This window comes from Equus quagga, chromosome 15 (assembly GCF_021613505.1).
Source record: "Equus quagga isolate Etosha38 chromosome 15, UCLA_HA_Equagga_1.0, whole genome shotgun sequence".
In the NCBI taxonomy this organism is placed as follows: domain Eukaryota; kingdom Metazoa; phylum Chordata; class Mammalia; order Perissodactyla; family Equidae; genus Equus; species Equus quagga.
The window spans coordinates 18957024-18984149 of record NC_060281.1 but is presented as its reverse complement, the minus strand read 5'-3'; the positions used below and the strand labels follow the sequence as shown (position 1 = coordinate 18984149).

General features: G+C 38.7%; 1 protein-coding gene across 2 annotated transcripts in view; it reads right to left on the bottom strand.

Moving 5' to 3' along the window:
* LOC124226385 (24-hydroxycholesterol 7-alpha-hydroxylase) overlaps window positions 1–27126 on the bottom strand; it is a 91548-nt gene that overhangs the window by 26743 nt on the left and 37679 nt on the right. For both annotated transcript variants that reach the window (XM_046639610.1, XM_046639609.1), the window contains exon 8: window positions 8461–8594. In XM_046639610.1, the coding sequence (XP_046495566.1) occupies window positions 8461–8594 (134 nt within the window). The remainder of the gene's footprint in view (window positions 1–8460; window positions 8595–27126) is intronic.

The window sequence follows — 27126 nt, the reverse complement described above, 5'->3', positions numbered from 1 at the left end:
GGCAGAGACCAGAAAGGTCACAAAGCCAAGCTCTTAAGACATAGAGCAAGATAAAAGAAAAAACCTCATCTTATATGCACGTTAAGAGCTTTAGCTAAGCCTTGGGTCTCTTGGAGCCAGATTAATCCCTAGGAGGGAGGAGCCGTGGGGTTAGGGATCATGTGTGCTTTATAGAGTATTTTGTTGCCCAGACATTTTCTTGATGTTGGTGGAGGACCTGTCATCATCTACCCTGTTCTGTGGCCAACTTATCCTATCATGAAAGTCTTCTTGAGGTGGTGACCACCCTAATGCCTCTTTACTGCTTGACCTGTGCCCACCAATTTTGCTGCCTTCTTCGGCTTCCAAGATGTCCCTTAGCAACAGCTCCCACCTTATGCACAGACTCCATAGGTGGGCCCTACAGCAATGTTTACTGCAGGCTCACCCAGATAACAGGCTTATGGAGATGCCTACATCTTGCTCTATAGTTTTTCCTTTTTATGACAAAGGACACAAAAGACAGAGTGACCATCTCTGGGAGGGGAAGGATCTATAAACCAATGAGTACCCAGTAGCTCATACTATGTACTTGTAGCTAAAAGTCACCCAATTTGGGAAAATACAGCCTAAGGGGCTACAGGTGGGGCTTGAATTTCCACTTCCCATTGTTTCAGAATTTAGACCTGGCCAGTCAGAAGTATATTTATCCTGCAGCCAGTACCAAATCACAAAAATTTTCAGGTATCCCTGAAACCAAGACCTTCACAATGAAGGCCAAGCCAAGGCTTTCTTCTTAAGGCCAATGTAATTTCCCTGAGGCTGACAGCAGTTTGGTAGGACCCTTAGCCACAAACAGGTGTGCAACCTGCATTTCTGTCCAACCATCTCTGACCGCAGAATGGAGTGCAACCTCATTTTTCTGTCCCATTGCAGTTTTGGGACCCCCCCCCCCCACAACCGTCCCCCAACCTGACAATTACCAAGCCAAACCCTCAGGATACAAAATAAGCTTGGTAAGATTCTGCTGTTGTCTGTAAACAATTACAGCTTCTGGAAACTTTGGGTCAAAAGGTGGAGCCCTTGACTCTTTAGGGATTAAAGACTTTTCCTTGTTCCTTGGTTTTAAGGCTCAAAAAGAGGCCAAAATACCCACTGTAATTTTAAATTATCCCAGTTTATCTTGCCAGCTATTTACAATTATCCCTATTTTAGGGTGCTTTTCCCAAAGTGGCCATAACAAACAACGTAATTTCTAAAGAGAATTTGTTATGATCACTGAGAAACTCGGTCCCCAGACAGCCAATTTTAACAAATAAAACAGTCAGACATAGACAACAGGAAGAGACACCGAAATCCAATATTCTGGGACTCTAACCCAGAGCTAGTGACTCTAACCCAATCATTTGAGTTCCCCAGGGGCTGTAACTCTTTTGTATTGCCTCCCTTAAACCCACAATCCCAGCCTTGGGACTTTAACTCAGCAAAAAAAATCTTACCAGTGGGGCCTCTAACACATGATCCTGATGAGATAGACAATTTTAGGCACAGGCATGTTTTAATGAGGTCACGCACCCAAAAGATGTCTGATCCTGGAGCTGTTTACCAACACAGACACAGACACAGAAAACCAGACACCAGTGAACTAGTTCCCAGATTTGGGGTAAAAAGCCCTACAACTACTCCCACTCTGAATGCACACCCAGATGGTCCTGCCATGAATGGAAGGACTCCAGATGGAGAGGAAGGGATTTCTTGGGTGTCCCTGACGCTACACCCTATTACTGACTGAGCCTGTGGACTCATCAGATGTAGCCATTTGTCTTCCTACCACAGGCAGCGTTAGGAGGCAGCCAGCATCAGTACAGGAGAGCAGGATGGGCAGATCCCTGAGACAAAGGCAGCCTCAACAGTTGCTAGGGGCTTATCCAACAGGTCGCCCATCCAAGGTCGACTGGCTGTGAGCAAGACTTAAAGTCCCATCTGGGTCACCAAATTTGTTACTGCCAAAAGAAGGGATTCCTCTACTCACTGCCAGACAAGCCAACAGTCGAGAGGCAAGGTGGTAGGAGAGAAAGGGTTTTTATTACAGCTTGCTAGCAAGGGGACAGATGGGGGACTAACATCCAAAGGAACCATCATCTTCTACAATTTTTATGTGTTGAGAAATATAGTTATGTTTCATAAAACCATGCTATTACTTTAACATGTAATAGGTTTCTCACTATTTTTTAAATGACTTACTAAATAAATATTTTAATAATTTCTCAGCTTTAGTTTCTAATATAGAATATTGATGGATATAACTCACATAGACAAAATTTCTTTGGGATTTTTAATAATTCTGAAGAGTAGAAAGGGATCCTGAGACCAGAGAGTTTGAGAACAGCTACTCCAGAAATTAAAAACAATACCCACGTTTAGCCAGTCACCCCAAACCATATGTTAATCCTTCCCCCTTCATTGACTTACAATGATTCATTTATACTATATTAAATTCCTATGGACAAGGAGGTTTGTTTCTTTGTTGCCTATCGAGTCTGGCGTATTGATCTGAACGTCTGATCTGATACCACTACCCTGCTGTTTTAATTGCTTTAGTTTTATAACATGTTTTAATACTTTAAGAAGGTAATTAATATTCCTTAATTATTCATATTTTCCAACACTTCCTTGTTTACTCTTTCCTTGGTATTCTTGCAGATTAACTTTGTACTAAAAATATGAAATCTTGAAAAGAGAGTACAGGGAGAAGTTTAAGAGTTTGGAAAGGTGGTATAATAAAGAGAAAGAAGGAATGGAGTAAATCAAAGAAAGTAGATAGTGTTTAACCATTTTAATGTATTCCAAAAAATATGGAATGGAATGGTTACAGAAGCCGAAATAAGCAATGATACCCTGTTTAGACTACATTAGAGAAGAGCAATGGGAAATACTTCCAGCATTCATAGCAAGGAACCTCGACTGGTTATCTGACAGGAGAGAAAATATGAGCCTGTCACTACTCGACACAGACGATCACACATGAAATGTTTTTTATAATCCGAATTCCTAGAAACACGTTAGTCCATTCAGCAAAGACATTTCAACTGTTTTAGAAAATACACAAAGTTTAAAAGAACCAAGTTGTGTGAATTTATACTAAGGAAATAATTAGTAATGTACACAGAGATTTAGCTGTAAGGATGTTAATCTTCACACCGTTTATAATAGTGAAAAACTGGAAGCCACATACATGTTCAAGAATAGAGAACTGATTCAAAAATTTATAATATGTCCATATATTAGATTATTATGCTGCAATTCAAAATGGTGCAGATGTCTTTTATTGATATAGAAAACTATTTGTGATATTATTAAATAAAATAAAAAGAAGCTATGAGAAAATTAGCATAGTATGACCCCAATTTAGTGTTTTTAAAATGCACATACTACAGGAAAAAAAAAGAATGAAATTATAATACCAAAATATTCATAGTGGTTACCTTTGACTTGCAAGATTTTCAGCAATTTTTAATTTCTTCTTTCAGTTTCTTTTTATGGTCTCTGTTTTTTCTCTAATTACCATGTTTTACTTATGTAATAATAAGAAAAAGCAAGTTATAATAATAATTATAATAATATAGTAATAATGGTTATAATAATAGCTGTGCAAGTTATTATTTTTAAAGTTAAAGTCTCAATTCTGCTGGGAGAACTTCACAGGGATTAGTCCAGACCTCCTAAGACAAAAGGCTGTGTTTATTTATAAAAGAGATAATAAGTACAGGAAACAAATATTAAATATTACAAATATTTAAAATATTGTGAAAAATAATGAAAGGAAATGATAGAACTTAGTAGATGGCAGCCTGAGCATATGTTTCTACCACTAGGATAGCCATAACCAGCTGCTAGGGCTTGGAAGGAGCCTGGATACATCTGGGCCTCATGTCCTCTAGGAAGAAAGTGAGTGGAAGTAAGAGACTATTAACTTTTTTTTTTGGTGAGGAAGATTGGCCCTGAGCTAACATCTGTTGCCAATCTTCCTCTATTTTGTATGTGGGACATCACCTCAGCATTGCTTGATAGGTAGTATGTTGGTCCACACCTGGGATTTGAACCCGTGAACCCTGGGCCGCCGAAGCAGAGCGCACAAACTTAACCACTGTGCTACTGGGCCAGCCCCACTATTAATCTTTTTTTTATAATTCATTAAATTATTTTGGATATCTATTATTTTTAATTAAAAAAATTTTACTGGGAATCCATAACTTTTGTAAGAGGATTATAAGCAGTGAACAAATGTGTTTATACCCTTGGACCAGTAATCAACTGTTAAAACATAATTCAAAAGTAATCATTAAAAAAGAAAATATGGGGCCAGCCTGGTGGCGCAGCAGTTAAGTTCGCATGTTTCGCTTCTTGGCAGCCTGAGTTTCACAGGTTCAGATCCCAGGTGCAGACACGGCACTGCTTGGCAAAAGCCATGCTGTGGTAGGCATCCCATGTATAAAATACAGGAAGATGGGCATGAATGTTAGCTCAGGGCCAGTCTTCCTCAGCAAAAAGAGGAAGATTGGCAGTAGTTAGCTCAGGGCTAATCCTCCTCAAAAAATAAATAAATAAATAAAATTAAAAAAAATAAAAAAGAAAATGTACTATGCACAAAGATACAAATAACTACCACATTAAAATAGCCACAAAGGAAAACAATCTAAATTCTCAAGCATCAGGAAATACATATTTAAGCTACCAACTCAATGTACAATGATGTGGCCATTGAAATAAATATGAAAATTCTCTAGATGCAAGAAATGTGAAGAATAGTGTTAAAAATTTTCTTTAAATGATGGATTTACACTACAATGAAACATAGGTTTCTGTATTGATGGCATACAAAGAGCATGTTAGATAATTGTGTACAGTTAAGCGGTCGTGGCAGGTTGTATATGCCCGAATGTATATGTGTGTGCATGGTTTCAGCATGGGTGTTTCTTTTGGTAAAGCTGTTGAAACAAGTAAAAATTACCTTTGAAAAAATATGAGGTATTAATAGCCCCAACAAAAGTTACAAGGCCTTGTGGTAGAACACAGTCCTGAGAAGGATATGCAGTTAAAAGCTCCCCCAAGAGTTACTTGCTTAAGGATAGAGAAGTGTTTCAGGTGGTGTATGGGGGGGTGAAATGTAGAGTGACTGCATCAAGCAATGTTGCAACTTGACCAGCAAACAAGTGAGTTGCCTAGAAATTTTATGGTGCAAAACAAATACCTTTGTGCCAACACCTTATGGTAAAATAAAAACAAGGAAGGGAGAAATCAACTGACTCATCTTCAAGGGTCCTAAAATGAAAAAAACCATGAAACTAACATCTACCCAGTGGAAAAGTACTACTAGAAGGGAAAAAAGAGGGGGCAAAGAAGATAGACTTCAGGTGATAGTACAGTAAAAGATAAAGGAAAAGGAAGGGGATGATTACAGTGTGACAAGAGAACAGTAAGGAAAAGGGAGCATCTATTTGAAGGGAGAAGTACTGGGGTGTAAGTACAATCAAGCAAAAAAAGATAAATGAACAGCATAAGAACACAGTCATGCACCCCTTAACAACATTTCGGCCAACAACAGACCATGTATATATAGGTGGTCCCGTGAAATCAGTACCATATAGCCTAGGTGTGTAGTAGGCTGTACCATCTAGACTTGTGTAAGTACATGCTATGATGTTTGCACAATGATGTCATTGCCTAATGACACGTTTCTCAGAACACATCCCCATCATTAAGTGACATAAGACTGTACTGAAGGTCAGGATAGCAGAAGCCAAAAAGAACGCAGACGCAGAAGTGCATTACGTTGGTTCGAAAGTGGCATGTGCAGAAAGGTTTTTATTTGGGTCTGGGAAGAAAATCTATCTTTGTAACAAATTAAAATTTTTTTTGTTATAAAACTATCCTGTGATGGTCTCATGTATTTAGCTAATGAAATAGCACAAGTCAGGTGTTGGGTTTGAGAAGGGGCATGGAAAGCTGCCATATATGTGGCAGCAGAATGACTGGTCAGAGAAGCCCAAGACAGAATGTTTTGAAGCTCTGTAAGCCATGCTGAAGCTGAGAGAGAGAGAGAAAAAGATGCAAAAGCAACAGGAAAAAGAATATCTACAAGAATTTAGATATAAGGATCTTTATAGTTTTTTTTCTCTCTGTTTTGGGCATGGGCATAATTTGTAGAGGTGAAATGGCAATTTTAATGGAGAGAGATTTCAGGGCAAAAGAACTTGAAGAATTAGATTAGAAAGAGAAAATTAGAGGAAAAGAAAAGAATTAAGGAAGAAGAAGAGGGGAATCATATGCAGATTTTTTCTCTACTGCCTTTCACAAGTAAATAAATGTGAAAGAAACAAAGAAAGGAAGGAAGGAAGGAAGAAGAGAGAGAGAGAGAAAGAAGGGAGGAAGGGAGGTTGGAGGAGAGAGGAAAGAAGAAAAAAGGGGAATCTGAGTGCTTATGAGAAGAGGACAGGACAAACATAAAACGCCTTTTAAGAGACTGTCATGATATAGAAACCAGACAAAAATAGTACGAAAACACAAGAAAACTGAGACCAATATCTTGCATGAACTTGGATGCAAAAGTCCTCAAGAAAATATTAGCAAAATAAATCTAACAACATATGAAAAGAATTATACACCATGATCAAATGAGATTTATTCATGGTATGAAAGGCTGGTACAACATTCAAAAACCAGTATATGAAATCCACCACATCAAGAGATTAAAGGAGAAAAAGTATATGATTATACCAATTGATGCAGAAAAAGAATTAGACAAAAATCCAACACCCATGATTAAATTATCATGATGAGAATTACCAGCAAGTTAGAAATAGAGGTGAATTTCCTCAACGTGATAAGGAGTATCTACCAAAAACTTACAGCTAACGTCATACTTAGTGAAAGACTAAACACTTTCCCCTTAAGATCAGGAACAAGGCAAGGACATCTGCTGTCACCATTGTTAGTCAACATAGCACTGGAAGTCAGAGCCAGTGCAATAAGGCAAGAAAAAGAAATAAAAAGCATGCAGATAGGAAAGGAAGAAATTACAATATTGTCTCCATAGAAACTCCTAAGGAACCTACAAAGACACTCTTAGGACCAATAACTAGGTTTATTAAAGCTGAAGATACAAGGTCAAAATACAGATGGAGAATCCAAATTTTTAAAAATATCATTTACAAAAGCCCCCAAATAACTGAACTATTTAGGTATAAATCTAACAAAACATGTATAGGATCTGTATGCTTAAAGTAACAATCAAGATACTCACTGGCAGACAAATACCTATTCTGCAATTCAGCTAATTATCTACCAGCCAGAATATAAATAAGACCTAAAGTTCAATAAAAATGATAGTAATATTCAGAGTAATAAACACATTGCTCCACTTAATTGCACCAAGTTGTTTCACTGTTTCCTCTCAAAGCATGCTCTTTTATACTCATAGTTTAAAGTAATTAATAATTTGATTATTTAAAAGCAAAAATTGTTAAAATCCCACTAAAACTAATTTATGTAAGATATATAAACATATAATTTTATGTTAATATATTTATATATTTTAAAAATATTTTTTAATTTATAAAAAATATTTAATTTATAAAAATATATATTTATACATAAATATATAATTTATGTAAGATCAGTTAAACTAAATCTCCTTTGGATTTAGCAAGTTGCGACTTTTCATAAAATTTGGATTTTTTTGTCTTTTTGCGTTCTACCACTATAAATTTTCCTGGTTAAACGCAAGCACTGTCAATCTGTGTATAAAAAGCCAGCAGGAGCGGAAGGCTGACTAAATGTGATCTACCTGGATGATGCAGGCTCCAAGCCAAACCATTCTGAAAGAAATACTTGGTTCTGCCTGATTGATTCACCAAATATTGAACCGAAAGTCTGCCATGGGCATACCTATCATAGTGCACTCGAGAACTTCCTTCTACTTTGCCCATAGAAAGGACCTCTCTCCCTCACTCACTTGCTGATTGCTAATAACAGCCACTATTATCCACGGCACTCCTGCCATCTGTTCCCACAGCTGTGATCTGTGGCCTGAAATTGTCTTGCAGTCATCCTAAAGAACTTTCCTGACATCTGAATTTCCTCAACCTATTGCTGCTCAGGAACAGTCAATGGTTGGTTCAGCAGAGAAGAGACTATCCAAACCACCTGCTCGACTGAAACAGGATTACACTAATTCTGATGCAGAATCACAGAGCCAAAATGATTATTAAATGATTATTATTATGTTTTAACTAAAACAGTCACCGACAGATAAATATCTATATTAATAAAATGTTGCTGCACAGCTCTTATTAGCAACCTGTTCCAGGGTCACTTAGTGCTTAATGGAACTTAAAGAATTACCTAATGATATATGGGCAAAATATGTACTTTTGTTATTTCCTAGAAGGTTGATTATCTTAAAACTAAACAAAAACTCACCAGAATTTTAACCGGCTTCACCACTTTTCTAGCAATGATACCAGGGGCTCTTAAACGAATGGATTCCAAAACACACCATTTAATCAGAAGGAGTTTTTTCAAGTCATCCTCAGACACTTTAATCTTATCTTTACCTGCAAAGAGAATTAAAAAGAAAGCAAAAACAATGAACTTAAGAGGCCAGTGATTTTATGTGACCTCATCAACACAGGTTAAATAGTGCCTCTGACAGCAAGTGTTAATATTACTATTACTTTTTGCATACCAAGTTTAGTAATTTATTGCCTCTTTTTATCATTTTTGTTTACCAAGATAAAATATTGCACATGAAAAACTAAACCAATGTTGATCACTGTTGACATGATGGATTGGTATCCAACCTTGGTTCTCACAGTCCTATGACTATCAAATGACTAAGATAGTCTCTGTCAGAAAGGTGCTCAATTTTCACTCATTTCATTCTTTCATGTCCAAATTCTTATTCCACTTAAGGAAACAGCAATACAAGATTGACGTTAAAAGCACAAAGTAAAAGATCTGAAAAGCCACCTGGCTTACTTCTTCTGTCTCTTCCCTGATTCCTTTTTGTTTTTACTTTTGGTTTTGGAGTCATACATTTCAGAAGGCCCAAAAAGAATGTTAGGCTAAAGGTGATGGGGCACACGTACTTCATCTGGAATGGCGAGCTCTCTGAACACAGGTGCATCAAAGGTTCCTAATGTGACATGCGCACCTGAGCTGATATTTAGTCTGAAGCCACCTGAAAAAGGATGGGGGTCAATCTTTCTGACCCAAAGCACGGTCAGGGCTTTCAGCCAAATTAGACAGTTTAGTTAATGGGATTTCAAGTAAAATGTTTGCACCCTGAAAATTACTTAAAATAACTTAGCTTTCAATTTGGTTTTGACAGTATTTGCTTAATAAAAGTCAACAACATTGTCAGTTTAATTAAGTCAACTTTCACATGTGCTTCCCAACTGTATAGGGAATAGGTGGGTAAGAATGGAATGCAGGGTCTCCAGCCTCTCTCTCTTGACCCTGGATGAAGCTTGTTCTAAAGCAAGTCCTTTCTGCAGGAGAGGGCTGGGTGGGTGCTGCCTGGGAAAACTTATCTGTCAGTACACATGGAATTCCTGAGGAGTCAGAAGTGAATGCCTCTGGTTAGTGGGGTCTTGGAACCAGACTTTTTGAGTTCTGGTTCTACTAATCCCCATAGGGTGCCTCTAGACGCCATTCAATGTGACAGATTCTTGAGCACTGAGTAAGGGCCAGGAGCTGACTGAGGCTCTACCAGAGTTACAACAATGAAGGCATTGCTCCTGCTTCCAATACACTTCATCTAGTAGGAGGTAAGGGACAAGCACACAGTTAACTGGTGTACCACGCAGGCAAGGAAACTGTTCTGTGAGATGCAAACTATTCTAAGATACTTAAAAGCAGGGAGCATTCGCATCCAACTAAAGGAAAAACAAAACACTCTATCAGTATCTTTCTCTAAAATGACAAGTATAGTTAGTTCCTCGCATAGACTGGAGCTCAGTAAATACGTATCAAACAAACAAACGGTCCAGCTTCAACATGGGGAGGTCAATGAGTGGATGCTCTTGGCAAAGGAAAGAGGAGGAACAAAAGGAAGACTGCAGAAAGCACATATGTTCAGGCAAAGGCAATCGGTCTAGTTTGCCCGGAAAAGCAAGATAAATGTGATGGAACAGTAAGAGATCCGCTAAGGCCACGCACAGGGTCTTCAACGCCCTCTGGGAAGTCTGGAGACTAGACAGTTTGGAGACTTCCTGTTTTGGGCCAAGGGAGAGTGAAAACCTCAACAGTGAAACAGTGATCTACAGCTCCACTCTTTACTAAGACCTTTGTCCACAAACCATATATGTTTCCATGTTTGTCCACCTGTCTATCTTAGAATTAGAATTCAAATGTGAGATGAGTGTCACAGCAACACATATTAACATGTTTATTTGAATTGATCTTTTCTGTTAGAAAATGAGTTGGATGGGTTGATTAGTTTGATAGTAAGGACTGGCTTTGGGAATTAGGCTATATGGCAGTCATTTTCCAGAACTGAGTGAACTAAATCTACAACTTTTGAAACTTAAATATTTTAAATAGACCAAAAGCATGTAGAAATATACCAGGAATGACTTCCTTTGCAATTATTGAAACACAAGAAAACAAATTTTAGACATCAACTTAAAAATGTGCGTGAGGGGATCCAAAATTCTTCTAGAGTGTACTTGAGTTAAAAAGAAACGAGAAGAAAACCATTGCCTGATGGCATGTATCGAAAGATGAAGCCCTGTGGTAGAAACCCTGAATGTCTGTGGCGGGACAAAGGGAGAGTCAATGGCTCTTCAGAGGAAGTGAAAGGGAAGCGAGGTGCTGGGGTCTTCGAGGCACATAAGACAAGGCGACAGAGGTGAGAGAAGAGCGGAGACCCAGCTACACACAGGGGACTGACAACCTAGTAGAAGACTAAGGAAAATTCTCCAGGGATGAAATGGCAGACGGCACTTTCAAAAACAGGAGAAAATTCAACTTTATGTCAAATACTGAATTTCAAGCTGTTTCTGGCTACAATGTAATTCTCCCTTTCCTTGTCTCATATTTTTAAAATGTTAATGAAGTTAACTAACACAAAACTGTAAGTTAATACTTAGAGAAATAAAGATCTGTGTGATATCCAGTGAGGCAATGCAATACAGAAAAGAGGCAGAACAAGCAGAAGAGAGAAGAGAGTGGAAACGGAGAAATCAGTAAATGTAAGAAACAGTCAAGAGAAAGCTACAAGATACACAAACCTCCTCCATTTCTCCCTCCAAAGATCCCTAGAACTCTGGGGTGGGGTTCAGACCAATTTCACCTTTATCTTGAAAACCATAGTGGCCCCAGCAAGCCAGGACCCTTGACAAATGGACCTTAAAAATAAATTAGCGGTAACCTACTATGCAGATTCTAAATCTTACTTTTCCAAAAAAATTTCTCTTTAAAAATCTGTTTAGAGCATCTATCTTAGACAAATCCACCAAAAAAATCCCTCTATTTATTTTTTCTATTTTACTTTGCTGCAGCTATAGGATACAGAAAATAAATATTTTTCTACTTGATCAAGGAAAGATGACTACCAAGATTCAGGATTTGTGTTTGAAATCAGATCTGTGTGACTCTGAAGTGACTACCTATTATGAGACAGGCATAATTCTGGCCTTGAAAACGTTTGGACTTTAGTAATAGTGAAGTTTCTGACCTCCTTTTGGAAAAAAAGTTTTTTATTAAGTATCCTTAAGAGATTAATTGAATTATAAAGTGCAAAAAAGCTTTGTATTATATAGAAACAAAAGCTTGTTTTGAGTGGAAAATAATCTTGAAAATCTCTTATGATCTATACATGTACGAGAGACGTAGACTATACTTGGAAAATAAGTATTTTGATAAAATATTTTTAGTTTCTCAAATCCCAGTGTGATGTGAGAAAAACAAGGTAGTATTCTTGGACTAGACAAAGAAAAAGAACAGGAAATATGCTAAGTTTTCAAACAACATCTTTAGGTTAAAGACCTTTCTTATTATAACTCTCAGAAATGGCTCTGTACCCATACTGTGCATATTTCAATGCACATCTGTGGTTTGTTCTTCCAGTGTTTTGACTCTAAAATTAGAAGGCTCCACTTGGAAGAATGCCAAGGTAATCATGCAAAGGACCAGAGCCTAATGGAGCCCGGGACCAGTACAGAAGACAGCCAGGGAAGAAACTATGGGTGATCTGGGGTAAAATTCAGAAACCATCTGTTTAACTCTTGACATAAATGCAATAAAGGTCAAGCCAAATTGTAGGATATTTGAAACCAAACAAAAGAAAGGGTGATTCTTGAGTTCAGAAGTAGCAAAAAATGTTTCTAAAATACTACATACAGTTTTGGGATTGCACAGATATGATGATAAGCATGTTATAACATAGGAACTATAAATTATATTTGTTAAGGATATATAATAGATTAAAATTCTATTACTTCAGCCACTTAGTCACTCAATATGAATTTGCTTCATATCTGTTATGCGCTAGCCCAAGCAGAGGAAGAGATAATACTAACTAATTTATTGACCATCTAACGTTACAAATACTTTGGATCATTTCATTTATTCCTCATAACTACCTGCCAACTATGAGCCTCAGAGAGGCTAATGAGTCCGAGGAGAAAGTTGAAAGTGTCAGAGCAGCCTTCAAACCTACGTCTGTCTACACTGCAAGCCCTTGCCCTTGCTTATTATGTCCCATCGCTTGCCCTAAGAGGAGAAAGGAATGAGAAAGACACAGTTATCACCTTAAAGGAGTTTGGACACAAGGACACAAAATAATATCTGGATATAGATAACTATAAGTTTCATGAGAGAGGATTTGAGTGTCACAGGCATTCATCCCCTCTTGCCTACGGCTCGAGTCTCAGCTAAGCCTAGCAGGATGAGTAGGACTCACCCAGGCAGAAAGAAAAGTAACTTAAATTCCAAAATTAACTCTAAAAATACGATTTCTTGGACTTAAAAAAAAGGAACATGATTCAAACAGAATTACTAAGGTAAGTCCTTTGAGAGATGGCTCCTTTGGTTCCTTAATATCTCAAGCCCCCTTTCCTTACATACACACACACTCACACATAGTAAGTAAATACATTAAATATAAAACTCTGTTTCTGTAGTCCTGGAATAAGATTACATAAGGATTTAACTAATAATTTTAGGGAAATAGGCTACGTTTTGACAGAAAAGAAGAAGAATGGTAGGTACTTGCTGAGTCATTCAGACCTTTTGAGACATAATTCTGAGGAGACTGATTCAGAAGGCGGAGTTGCACAGTGGGTTTGAACACCACGGAGGCCCTGTGCTCCTCCACAAATATACACTTGTGTGTGTATGTGTATATACACAGGTGTATAGACTCTCAAGGGACACAAGGAAAGAGGAAGAGAAGCAAATAATAAACTCCACTGAAATGTAAAGAGTGCATCAGTGCACAGCCCACCACTTCCGTTACGTCTGGAAGCACGCATCCTCAGTCTGTTGTCCTGTGCTGGGAGGTAAGCTTCCTTCACAGAGGTTGTCTTTTCATATTCATATAACAGCTTGTCTAAAATATTACAAAATTAGGTATGTGCAAAAGGTCAGAATCCACGTGAGGGAGAATGAACCTGGAATAAGAATGCATGAGATAAAGGTTGGAAAATAAAGAAACTGACGTAACAACCTTAAGCAAGGATTCCAACCAAAATTTGGTCAAGAAATTTGCTTCCCAAATTTTTAATAATTTATTTAAAAAGTAAAATCAAATAATAAAAGTTAATGTCTACTTTAGACTCTTATTTAGGGAAATTATGTAACAGCTTTGAAAAACATGCAGTGTTTCTATGACTTCCACTCAAAAATAATGACGCAATGACATCAATTGCTGACAGAGAATAAGGGCAGGAAACTAGTTTTCTGGTATATTTTCTCAACTAGAGACCTGAAAACATGCTCTTGAAAAACAAAACCAGTTTTAGAGAACATAGACAAAGCTAAAGAGAAACAGAGTAAACAAATAAAGAGAATTTACAATATTCCAAAGGGGGAAAAAAGGAGTATCTTACAGCCTTCCCTTCATTTCAAGAATTTAAAAAACTGCAATATGATAAGCAATGCTCAAAACTTCAATTTTTAAAAATTATACTTCTACTTTATTTCAGGAATATTTTCTTATATTTACAAAATTGCTGTTTTCTTCTCAGAAGAAACCTAACATTCACTGGAAAAAGTTGGCACATCTCAAATAAAAATAGTAAGAATGGATAAAATGGCCTGAAGTAGATGATATCATTTCTAATAGGTTTTCTATGTCAGATGACCCTGCAGAAGTTATTTATAGGTAGTGAGAATGCTCTGGTTACAGATTTCTGGACATTTTTGGCGAGATGAAGATTTGTTTGTTGACTTGTCTCCCAAATGGGGTAAGTAATAAACCCCTTTCTGCAATTATGCTTTTAAATTTGAAACAAAATATTGTGAAATTGATCTTTGATTATTGGAAAGGAAAATTCATTTTCAATTTTGGATAAAGACCCCAATGACCTTTTCCTTCTCCAAAAATGGATTTCCCTCTATTCCTGAGGACTAAGAGATAGTGAGAGAAATGCCTGGAGCAGAGGCAGACCAGAACTGAGAAACAAAGAGTAGCAGGGAAAGGAAGAAAGGAAATGATAAAAGAATTAGTGAGGAAACAAAGTCGCAGAGCTGAGTCGGTGAAGCAAGGTGCAAATTATGAGGAACTTGCTGATTCTGCACAACGAGACCCAGGTTTTCCCTAATGCAGCAGATTCCGTTTAGGGCTGGACCTGCCCCAGGTAGTGTGAGCCGCCAGACCAGACCCCATTGATGCCAGTGGGGCAAGGAGCACACCACAACCAAACGTCTTTAAATAGGACAAACCAAGTTTAAATGGATTTCTAAAGCAGATGTGAAAGGAATAAAGGAGATTCAAAGAGTGCTATGTCAAGAAACGGGAGAGGCTTTTTCGCTTTCAAGAAGGGAGGGAGTGATGGAGAGGTCACAAGGTAATGAGGCCTGAAGAGTAAACCAGGAGCTCCCCTGGGTAGCAGAGTTGAGCTTTGAAAAAATCCAGCCTACCACTGAAGACAGTCTTCCAATCTAGTCCTTCCTCCTCCCATCTTCTCTCCTCCCTAGCTCCCTGCCTTTTCCTTCCTCCCACTTTTTTTTTTTTTCCTGAGGAAGATTAGCCCTGAGCTAACTACTACCAATCCTCCTCTTTTTGCTGAGGAAGAATGGCCCTGAGCTAACATCCATGCCCATCTTCCTCTACTTTTTTACACGTGACACGCCTACCACAGCATGGCTTTTTGCCAAGCGGTGCCATGTCCGCACCAGGGATCGAACTGGCAACCCCAGGCTGTCAAGAAGCGGAACATGCGAACTTAACCACTGCACCACCGGGCCAGCCCCCCTTCCTCCCTCTTGAAGAATCCCCAGCTCCTTCTGCATGTTGTAAGGGGTGACTCTGAATTTACGGCATCTGAAGATACAGAATAAGAGTTTATGGGGTACCTAAAATAATTAGGAAGTAAATATGATTTTCCTAACACCAAAAAAAAAAAAAAGAAGAAAAAGGTAATGAATTAATTAAAGAAAGTAGAATGGATGCCTGGACATTAGTTATATCCTGCTGCCTCATTCAGATGCAAAATGGGAAGGGAAGCTTAAGGTACTGTGGTGGATACAGACTTGGAAAAGCAAAGCATAAGCCTAGGGATTGTCCATGGACTCAGAACATGGGCATTCGGGGGTCAGGAATCGTAGCTGCAGCCTGCAAGCTACATCACCTTCAATTCCCCCCTCAAGCCACCTGCTTCTTCCAAATCCCTCAGTTATTTCTGAGCTTCCGTCTCTGGTTCTTTTGATTTTTCCAGGGGTGACTATGGATTTTTGGCATCTGAAGGATTTAGGATAAAATTTTATTATAAAAGAGACATATTCCTATTGTTGGGAAAAACCATCTCATGGCACACAGCTTTTTGACCCCAACTCAGCCACATAAGAATGGGCTTGGGCCTGGAACACTGTCTTACCAGGAGATAACGAGCACACACAGCCTGTGCCAGGCTTATCACTCGTGTGGGAATATCGTTCCTTGTTTCAGGAGCAATGAGTACCTATTTGTCTCTGCTTAAAGCGTGTGCAGCATATGGCACCTGGCCGACCCCACTGCTATATCTTCCTCCAAGAGAAGGGGACGGGGTTCCTTCCACTGCAGCATGAGAGGGGTACACTTAGGCCAATTGCTCTGTGTCAGCCACAGGGAGGGAGCCACTGGCCATGGGGGACTTATGCCCACTATTGAAGCTGATCATGCTCTGTCTCTTCTGTATGTGAGTAAAGCGTTGTTCCACTCAGAGCTTGATGACCGCATTGTGTTTTCCTTAGAGACTCTGATACCAAGATGCAGTGGGCAGAAGTGTTTAGAGTCCTCCCCTGGGATTGATAACTAGTGCGTGGTATTCTGCCTGACATCTATTGAAAAATTATAAGCAATAACCTTTTGGAAGAAGACTCTGCTTAGCTGCTTCAATTTGACAACACATCAACGGACCAAGTATGAGAGAGGCAGTGATAACAACGGATTGAGCAAACATACCAAGGACTGCAACGTTGCTTAGAACAGGTTATTACAGCTGATGAAAGATAAGGAGATAAGAACGAGCAGACTGAGAGTCCTCACCCCTTCTTCCATCCACCCACGTGCATATACAAATATCCCAAATCCCACTCTGTCATGTCAAGAAAAGTTTAATGCCACCATACCAAGTCAACCATATAAGATTCTCTTCTGAAAAACTAATGCCTCATGTTATTTTCAGAAGTATTTGTCTCACATATTAAAAAGAAATGATCAGTTTCTCTATCTACTGGAAGATGAAATAGAGCCTGCTCCACAGTTATGACACTTTCTTCAAGGAATAAAGGACACAGTCCAATTTATAATAAATAAAAGGGGGAGATATTGACTAAATAAGACAACAATGGTTAGATAATAACATGTAAAATGAAGTTTGATTGAGAAATATCCTTTATTTATACACTCTGCATAATGATTCTGAATTTTTGGATTGTGTTCTCTGGGGACATGTTGACCGGGCTTAAAGACCTTTAGCTCAGTGTTTTCTAAAGCGGAAAAAAGACTATCCAAAGGCCTGAATAATCCTCCAACAGAACACTGAGAAAAAAGTCCTGTGTCTGAATGAAAAATGTAGAGGACAAATGAAGCAGATAAATAGTGCCGCCCCGGGTGGAGGCAGTCAAAGGCTTAATAAAACGAGACGCACCAGAGCAGGACCAGTCTTCAAGCTCGTAAACTTAAATGGGATATCCAATAATCTACGGCGATCACAGGCATCTCTTTCAGCCTGCTGGAGCTAGGCAATAAAGGAGGAGAGAGTGACTTCACACAAAATCCACTGAGTTACAACGTCACAAGACACACTTCAGGTATTAAAGTCAGAAAACAGCAGAAGAATCATAGCCTCCTGGGAAACCTCTCATGGACCAGATGTCACACATGCAAGTTTCAGCCTGCTCTTTGCAGCTGGGTTAGTGAGTTCGAAAATGACACCATCTTGGTCTTCTAGGTCAAGGGAAAAAGAAGATGATACAATTATGTATTTGGAGTGGAAGAGAGTATTTCAGATGAAATCTGCGTTCATAAATACCTTCTTAGGTAATCTACATGTGTTCTTCATGGTTTATGAGTGAGAAGTAGTTTGTGAGAAGCTCTGGTATGATTTAACGTTTCCTGGGCCCATTTCAGGAAGTAAGTAATCTCCTGTATGATAGGCTATAGTCTCCAAAGTCTCCATATTAGGTTCATATTGTCAGACGAACAGTGGGAGTAGAGAGAACTTTTTTTCCTGAATAAAATAACTTTCCTCTGTTTCTAACTCCATAGGAGTGCCCTTGGCTCTGCTACTTGATCTCTTTCCTCAATATTTTGATCAATATGCAACACAAAGGGCCAAGAATCTGTCGCAGACACACTTTGCTATCGAGCCTTGAGCCTGGCAGCTGCAGGGGGTAATGAGAGTGAGCTTCTTCAGTTAGCTAGTTAGCTAGTTAGTTAGAGGGACTTGGGTCTTGACATGCCATGATGGAGTCCTCCGACAACATTGATATTGGTTGGCAAGGCGGTATAGGGACACATCCAAGTGGATGGAAGCTGTATACAAGTTACAATATGGGTAAGAGATGACTAAAAATAAGGTTTCAAGAATAAATGAAAAGGTTTAAATGCAATGAATAAAACTTATGAACCAATGAAAATAATGCAAGCAGCATGGAATCTGCCTAGAACATCACCATGGGATCTGAGCTTCTTTTATCCCTCTGCTGGTTTCTTACACTTGTTTATAAGTATGAGCAGTGACAGAATCTTTCCTCACTAGCATATGGAGAGTGTAGCCACGTGAGTCAATGTCCCCACGTAATAGCATCTGGCCATTCAGCAGTGTCGGTATGTCCCCAGTCGGGATTGCTGCTGAATCAACACAGTGGTGCCAAGAAACTTGATTGGTTGGCTCTGAGCAAATTTTCTCTTCTATACAAAGTCCCACAATTAGTGAGTGACAGAATTGAAACTCATGAATCAAATACCTAACTCTTATCCAATGGAAATTTTATAATGTACCTGTTATGATGCAAAAATCATGACTTTATGAAGATAGAGACCAATTCTATGCAGGTGCATTTCTGCTAACAACCTGATTCCTCATAAACTAATAGAATAAAAGTTTACTAATTTTTCCCTTAAATAAATGCACAGTAAAACTGAATGGCAAAAAAAGAAAAAAAAAAAAAACCTGTGCTGTGTATACTACCCTACATTAAAAAGAATAGGTGGAAAAGCCAAAGGTAACCAGTTAAAAAATTCAAGCACACTTTTATTTGTTTTTAAGAGAAGATGACCTTTTGCTGTTGGGCAAACACTCACAGTGGAAGTCCTGAATTAGAAAAGAAAATTGCTTTAAAACAATCTAAATAGGACCCAAATGTTAATGCCTGAGTGCTTTGGGTCAGTTGCCATAAATACGAATATTTATGCCGTGTTGATTAATCTTTCATGACCCAGTAATCCTTTAGCAGTTATCTTGAAGAAACAAAGTACCATGAAGCTAAAAATGCAAGAAGAATTTAAGTACGTATTCCTACATTTTAACTAAAATAAAAAATAAAAGAAAACCATAATGGTGGGTTACTGAAATGCTACTTAAATTAAAATGTAAATACTTAAATAAAATTGAGCATGTCATAATATATCGTTAACATTATAGTAAAAATATGAATAACTTAATTTTCTTCTTCAGCTCTGTGGGTACAGCAACATTCACAACATTGAAAATAGATAAAACCCTATAGGAGGAGGACGAGATTTAGGAAAAAGACTTCTCTCTATCAAAACATACAAAATAAAGCTTGGTTGATCTAAGAGTGTGTGGAGTTTTAAATGAACAGAATAAAGGAGATGAGCATTTGTCTTTGTCAGCACACAGGTGTTTCAGTTAATTATTGAACTATTTTTTAGAATTGTGCATGATTCACACGACTATGAAGTTTCATGAGAAAGGTGAGGAGATTTAACTGCACTGAGTCTGCAAGCAAGAGGTCACCTCACCTGGGAACAGACAAGAATGTATGTGTATATACACACAGATGTACAGATATAAAGGCACAGTTATATTTATAAAATGTATTTGTAGTTATAAAAATATTTATACAGTAATATGATAAATATACTTATTTCTTATACTCACATACATATGTAAACATATATATTATTTACACACACACACCAATATTTGTTAATTTTGGCTATGTGATAGCTGAACCCTTTGCTTCCACAGAAGCTTGTCTATCATCACAGAGCAGAAAAATGCCAGATTCTTGCTTTCCTTGCCTCCCTTGAAGCTAGGACATTAAGAGGAAAATAACACTTTGCCAACTGGATCTACCAACCCAGACTTTCAATCAAGAGTCAGTGATGTAGAGGCAGCCCAGTGGCATAGTGGTTAAGCTCACATACTCCAATTTGGCAGCCTGGGTTTGCAGGTTCGGATCCCAGATGCAGACCTACACACTGCTCATCAAGCCACGCCGTGGTGGTGTCTCACACACAAAACAGAGGAAGACTGGCATAGATGTTAGCTTAGGGACAATCTTCCTCAAGCAAAAAGAGGAAGATTGGCAACAGATGTTAGCTCAGGGCCAATCTTCCTTAGCAAAAAAAAAAAAAAAAAAAAGAGTTAGTGATGTAAAGAAATGGAGACTGAAAAAATTTCCTCTGGCAGCAACTGCAGTTTTTGTAGGATGAAGTCCCTGGGGACACAGCATAATTCAGCCTCCTCTGCCTGTGGCCACAATGTAATTGGCATTAGTGGCAGTTGTTGTGCCTGCCACACCAGGCCTGCAGAAGGATTTGGAGCATTATGTTAGGCCATGCACCCTCCATGCCTGGTTGTCCAGCCCTCCTAGAAATTCTGTGAACTCCCTAATAAACTTTTAATACATTTGGTTTTTACTAATTGAGCTATAGTTAGGTTCTGCTGTTGCCTCTAAGAAACTAGCTTATAAATTACGGAAGGAGTAACCAGAGTAAGCAGTGTGGAAATAAAAGGAAGGGACAAAGTACAGCTTATTGGGAAGGTGAATGGAGCCACAGGAGGGGAAGGTGCACGATTTCCAATGGTGGCAAGGGTAAGCTGGATGAGGAGGAGAAGACACATCCACCCAGATTTTCTGCTGGGATCAGTGCGCAGTGGACTTTTCACGTCTGTAGAGGGCAGAAGGTCAGGTGAAAAGGGAAGTCTGAAAGCCATGAGCCTAGCAGGTTCTTGTGGTGATGGAAACTAGGAAGGACAGGCATATGCTTGTCAAGAGAAGAAGGGAAAAGTCTCAGTGGGGATGGAAGCCATGACATCTTCTCCTCTTTATATGTTCTCTCTAAATATGGTAAATCAGGTTATTTACCACTTGTTAGATATGTGCTCACATTCTTCTCTGGAAAATATGCCACAGAAATGCCACTGATGGTGACGATCTCAGAGAATTCTATGATGAGGACACAGTGAGCCCACGCCTGCAGTCTCTGGCCGCAAGCAGCTCTTCCTGTAGATTTCTGCTCATCTGACTCCTAACCATCTCCAAGTCCTTGCTCAAATCTCATCTACAAGCCCTCCTCTGATCCAGCTATTTAATGCTGCCACCTGCTCCCACTCCCGGCACTCCTGATCCTCCCTACTCTGATCTGTTTTCTTTGTTACATAGCATTTATCACCTAGTCTAATATTTTTGGAGTTTACTTCTATATCATGTTTATTCTTAATTGCCTGTCTCCTCTACCAGAATGTGAGCGCCAAAACAAAAGTAATAGCTGTGGGTTTTTTTTCCATATATCCAAACTCCTAAAATAGTTCCTGGCATATAACAGGGGCTCAGTGAGTATTTGTTGAATGAATGAATGAGTGTGGCTGGGGTGAAATAAATGAGGAGGAGGCTGGCCGAGAGATTGGTGAGATGACAAAGAGCCTCCAAGGCCACATGAAGGCTTTCGATTGTATTCTGAGTGAGATGTGAAGCCACCGGATGTTGCTGAGCAGAGCAGCAGGACCTGACAGATGAAGGAAAAAGAACCAGTGGAGGAAGAGAGGTTGAACCCGCCAAGGGATTAGTGATAAAGACTGCACGGTATCAGAGACAATTAGAGGGGTTGGGATCCACACGTCTGGGTGGCCTTGGTCAGAAGGCAGGATAGGTACACAAGGAGTAAAGATGATTCTACACAGAAACCACAAATCAGATCTCTTTTATGGTGTTTATTATCAGTCGTCATTATTTTCTTCGGTAAATTTTAATGTCCTGACGCTCCCACCATAATGTTTTAGAAAACAGTTTGATTATAAATATGGTAGTCTTATTTTCTGAACCAAAAATGAGGTGCATAGTTTAGAAAATCTTTTTTCTAATCTATAAATTTACTTTTGTTCAAAGTCTTATAAAGGTATCAAAACTAAATTGCATTTAGTGTTACAAACATAACACACGGCAGAAAGAAAATGAACAGCGTTCTTAGAGGGTACTCACAGGTCTACCTGAGTTAGACTGAGACTGTGCACACAAAGGTGGGTCAGACCACCAAGGCCGTGGTTTCAGGCTCGGGCGTACGAACGTCACTCCAGGAATGTTTTCTAAATATACATGTCTTCTAACTAGAGCTATGCTTTCGGAAGACCAATATGGGAGCAACTTAGAATGGGATCAAGCTGGAAATTGCATCTAAACATCTTAATTCAAGCATTCTCGAGTAAAATTTTGAAACAAGGAGATTTGCTAATTTACATTATCAGTCCTTGAGTCAGACAAACTTTGGTTCAAATCATAGTTCCACCATTTACTAGCTGTGTGGTTTTGGGCAAGTTACCTAATTGGTGCTTCATTTTCCTCAAGTTTAAAATGGGGGTGAACAATAACATTGAGGAGGGATGATTCAAGGATTGGGATGATTCGAGGACTGAGTGAGTCAACAGGAAAAGCACTTAGAATAGGGCCTAGTGCTTAGTAAGCGCTATCTGAGGGTTCGCTGTTTCTGCGGTGGTTCTTTCCTTCCTTTAGGACGATATTAGACATAATCGCCTCATACTGTATTTTGGCTGTACTTCAATCTCTCCAAAAGTACAGCCAATTGATAGAAAAGTATTTCACTTACTGCTGTAAACACTCAAGAAAACTACCTTCTTTCAAAAAACAACACCAACTAATATTTGGAAGTAGAAAAACTTGAAGTCATAATAGTTACTAATTTCATGATATGAGATTATAAAATTTCATATAACTGATATGATTATATCAGTTTCAGTCATAACAGATTTATAAAACAACTGTGTTCTGACAGGCATCATGCCATCTACTTTATATTTGCTATATCCTCATAATAATCCATGATTTGGGCATTCTTATTTTGCTGTTTTCCTAAAGAGGAAACAGGCTTAAAAAATGTGTTAACTTGAGTAAGGATATACCATTCCTAAGTTTCTTAGACTGAATTTGAACCCAGGGAATGTGGCACAAGTACTTGAACCATGTTTTTGAGGTTATTACAGGCAATTAAAATAATATATGGTGGGGGCCAGCCTGAAGGCATGGTGGTTGGGTTTGCACTCTCTGCTTCAGCAGCCCAGGGTTCATGGGTTCGTACCCTGGGCGCAAACCTACACACCACTCATCAAGCCATGCATCCCACATACAAAATAGAGAAAGATGGGCACAGATGTTAGCTCAGTGATAATCTTCCTCAAGAAAAAGAGGAAGATTGGGAGCAGATGTTAGTTCAGGGACAATCTTCCTCATAAAAAAAAATAATAATAATGTGTGGTGATTTACAAATTAAAATTGAAAACAAAACTACTAATTTTCAGGAACTGTACACCAAAACTCTGTAATAAAGCAAAATATTCTTTATCAGATCCTCAATGATTTGATAATATATATTTCACTCAAGATCAAGGGATAAAAATAAAGTCACAGGCAAGAAAATGCTTTACAGAGTTCAAAACTCTAGAGAAATGTCAGTATTAATTACCATTCATATGAATTCTTGAGCTTAAGACTACTTAGTTTCTCTAAGTACCGATCAGATATTGGCTAATCAGATATTGGTTCTACTAACTCAAAAACTAAGTATAGGAGCCCAGCCCTGTGGCATAGTGGTTAAGTTCGGCACACTCCACTTTGGCAGCCTGGGTTTGCAGGTTTGGATCCTGTGCACAGACCTACACCATTTGTCAGCCATGCTGTGGTGGCAACCCACATACAAAATAGAGGAAGACTGGCACAGATGTTAGCTCAGGGCCAATCTTCTTCAAGCAAAAAAAGAGGAAGGTCAGATGTTAGCTCAGGGTGAATCTTCCTCAGCGCAAAAAAAAAACATTAAGTGTAGAAAATTGTCAAAAACTTCCCTACACAAAACACCCATTCAATACGAACTGTCTAGTGAGATGGGCGATAGAGCCACAAACGAAGCCTACACCAAGACTCTCATCTCTTAAAAATATATCCTTATATTTGTTCATTAAATTCATTCAGAAAATATCGGTTGAGTAATGTTTCGGTTCTAGGCAACTGGGAATACCACAGAGACCAAGAAAGTAACTGTACCTGCTGTTGAAGAGATGACATTCTGGTGAAGGAGGCAGAGGATAAATAAATAATTATACAAATAAATAAAAAATAATTCTTATGAAGGAAATAAGGAGTGAGATGAGTCAGAAAATCACTAAGGGCAGAGTTAAAGAAAGTGACTCTAGATAGTGTAAGCCTAAAAGACCTATCTGAGGAATGACACTCAGGCAGACCGAAAGATGAACAAGAACAGGGGAAAGGGTTCTAGGCACAGAAAATCTATACAATTCATCAGCATGTACACCTCTCCAAAGAAACTGTAAATATTCACTTTTCTCTCCTAACATCTTCTGGATACTTCCAAGCCTGCTTTCACTTTTACAAAAAGCACTTTGTCTGTGAGCTGAGAGCATGAACCACACCTTCTTCATCTTCATAGCCCTACACTTCACCAAGTGCCTTGACACGGTGGGCACTCAAAACATGTTTGAGGGCCAAGTCAATGAACAGATGAATAAAGGGTTAACCTGTATGAATCTAGAAGGTTTCCTAAAAGAAATTTTTTAAATTATAGTTCAGGATGATGTCAGCAAAAGTGGTAGAATAAGGACTCCAAAAACTCCCTCCTTGAATCAATGAGAACCTGGTAAATACCAGAACCAATTTTTTTAGAACTCTGGAAATTAACCAAAGGTTTGCAGCAATCCACGGAGTGTTCATCCAAGAAAAATGGCTGAATCCTGGTAAGAACAGCGAGCTTAATGACATCTTAACTTGCCCTATTTCCACACCCCTCTCCACAGGTCCACGTAGTCTTGAAGATAACAGCCTGCAATCCCAGTGCACACCAGCAGCCCAGTAGCCACCAGAGGGGGCCAAACAGGGTTGGAACTACTTCAAAATCTCATTTCTACAGAACTCTCATTATTTGACCTGACTGGCAGTTCCCTGGAAGATCCCACTTGCAAGACTCTTTATCTGACCTGACTTGGAGCTCACCCATTGGAAAAAGTCTTTTCCCCAGGGGTATTGGTTGGAAACCTTTACATAATTGTTCAACTTGGCAGCTACCTGAGGCAATGGATAACAGTTGGGACAAACAACAGGCAAACCAAAATGATTAAAACGAAAAGTTAGGGAATGAGATGTCCTAGGGGCTTTGACGAGGTCCAACATATTCCTGGGAACACAGAAGGTGAGGCACTTGTGTAGGGCTGAGCACATGCCCAGGGCTTTACTCATGTGCAGGAAAGACCTGGGAAGGCCCTAAGGTCTCACTTAAGGCTGACTTTGAGGCTCTGTGCAAGCAGGAAGCGAAAGCTAAGGCAGCGTTGTCAACTGCCTGGCCGAGTGTTGAAGGCATGCCCCAACATGCAGACAGAGCCCCTTGGCAAGGAAGAGCAGTCTTACTGTTTCCTAGTGTAAAGAAACCTCTGTCCAAGCATTAGCTGACCACTAACCAAGCAGAGACCTAAGTGGCCACATATGACAAAGAACACAAACTTTATACAATTAGTCAAGAAAAGTCACTAAGAAAACAAATAAGAACAACAAGCAGCAAAAACAATAACTCTTGAGGAGAGAGGAGAATCTGATTTCTAGAGTTTCCACATTACGTTATTTAAAATACCTGGTATTCAACAAAAAAATTATGACATGCAACAAGAAATATGAAATAAGACATGCAACAGGAAAATATAGATCATACACAGGGAAAAATCAATCAATTGAAACTATCCTTGAAGAAACCTAGACGTTGGACTTATTAAAAATAAGACTTGAAAAGATATTTGAAATATAGTCAAAGAACTAAAAAAGTCATGTCTAAGAACTAAATAGAGAATATCAATAAAGACAGAAAAGATAGAAATTATGAATAAAGATTAAAACAGAAATAAATGAAATAGAGTATAGAAAATCAATAGGAAAAATAAAATCAATAAAACCAAAAGTATTTTTTGGAAACAATATTGACAACCCTTTAGCTACACTGGCGGAGAAAAAAGGAAAAAGGACACAAATTACCAAAATCAAGAATGAGGGAGATGCTTTCCTAGTGACCTTACAGAAATAAAAAAGATTCTGGAGAATATTATGAACAATTGTACACCAACAATTTAAATAACCTAGATAAAATGGGCAAATTCCTAAAAGATACAAACCACAAAACTGACTTCAGAAGAAACATGTAATCTGAGTACAACTATAACAAGCAGAGAGAATGAATGAATCAAAAAACCTCTCACAAAGAAAATCTCTGGACCAGATCACTTCACTGGTAATTCCACCATATGGTTAAGAAGAATTAACACCGATCCCTCACAAACTCTTCCAAAAAACAGAAGAGGAGGAAACACCTCCGAAATCATTGTATAAAGCCAGAATTATCCTCATACCCAAACCAGACAGTCTTCTCCATCACAAGAAAACTACTGACCAATATCCCTTATTAATATAGATGCAAAATTCCTCAACAAAACACTAGCAAACTGAATCCAGCAACATAAAAAATTATACATTTTATATGGATTATACACCCCTGACTAAGTAGGATTTATCTCAGGAATGTAATCTTAAAATCAATTAGTGTGAAACATCATGATATAAAATAAAATACTATGCTAAGCGAAAGAAGCCAGACAAAGGACCAAGTATTCAGGAGCAGCTTTTATCTTGAGACTTGTTATAAGAAAGTTGGGCAAAGTGTCTGGCATGAGCTCTAGGGGTGAGTGTTGAGGCCAGAGATTCAGAGTTGGAAATCCACTAAGGACATCTCCAAGAAGGAAATGGTGATCTTGCGATAGAGAAGAGAGTAAGAATGGGAGAATAGCCATTGAGTCAGATTCTTGATCCATGCACTTTAACGTCCTTTCTCTGTCAGGATCGGACACATGGATATTTTCCTTGATATCAGCCTCCAAAGATCTGTGGTTTCCTCTCACAACATCTAAA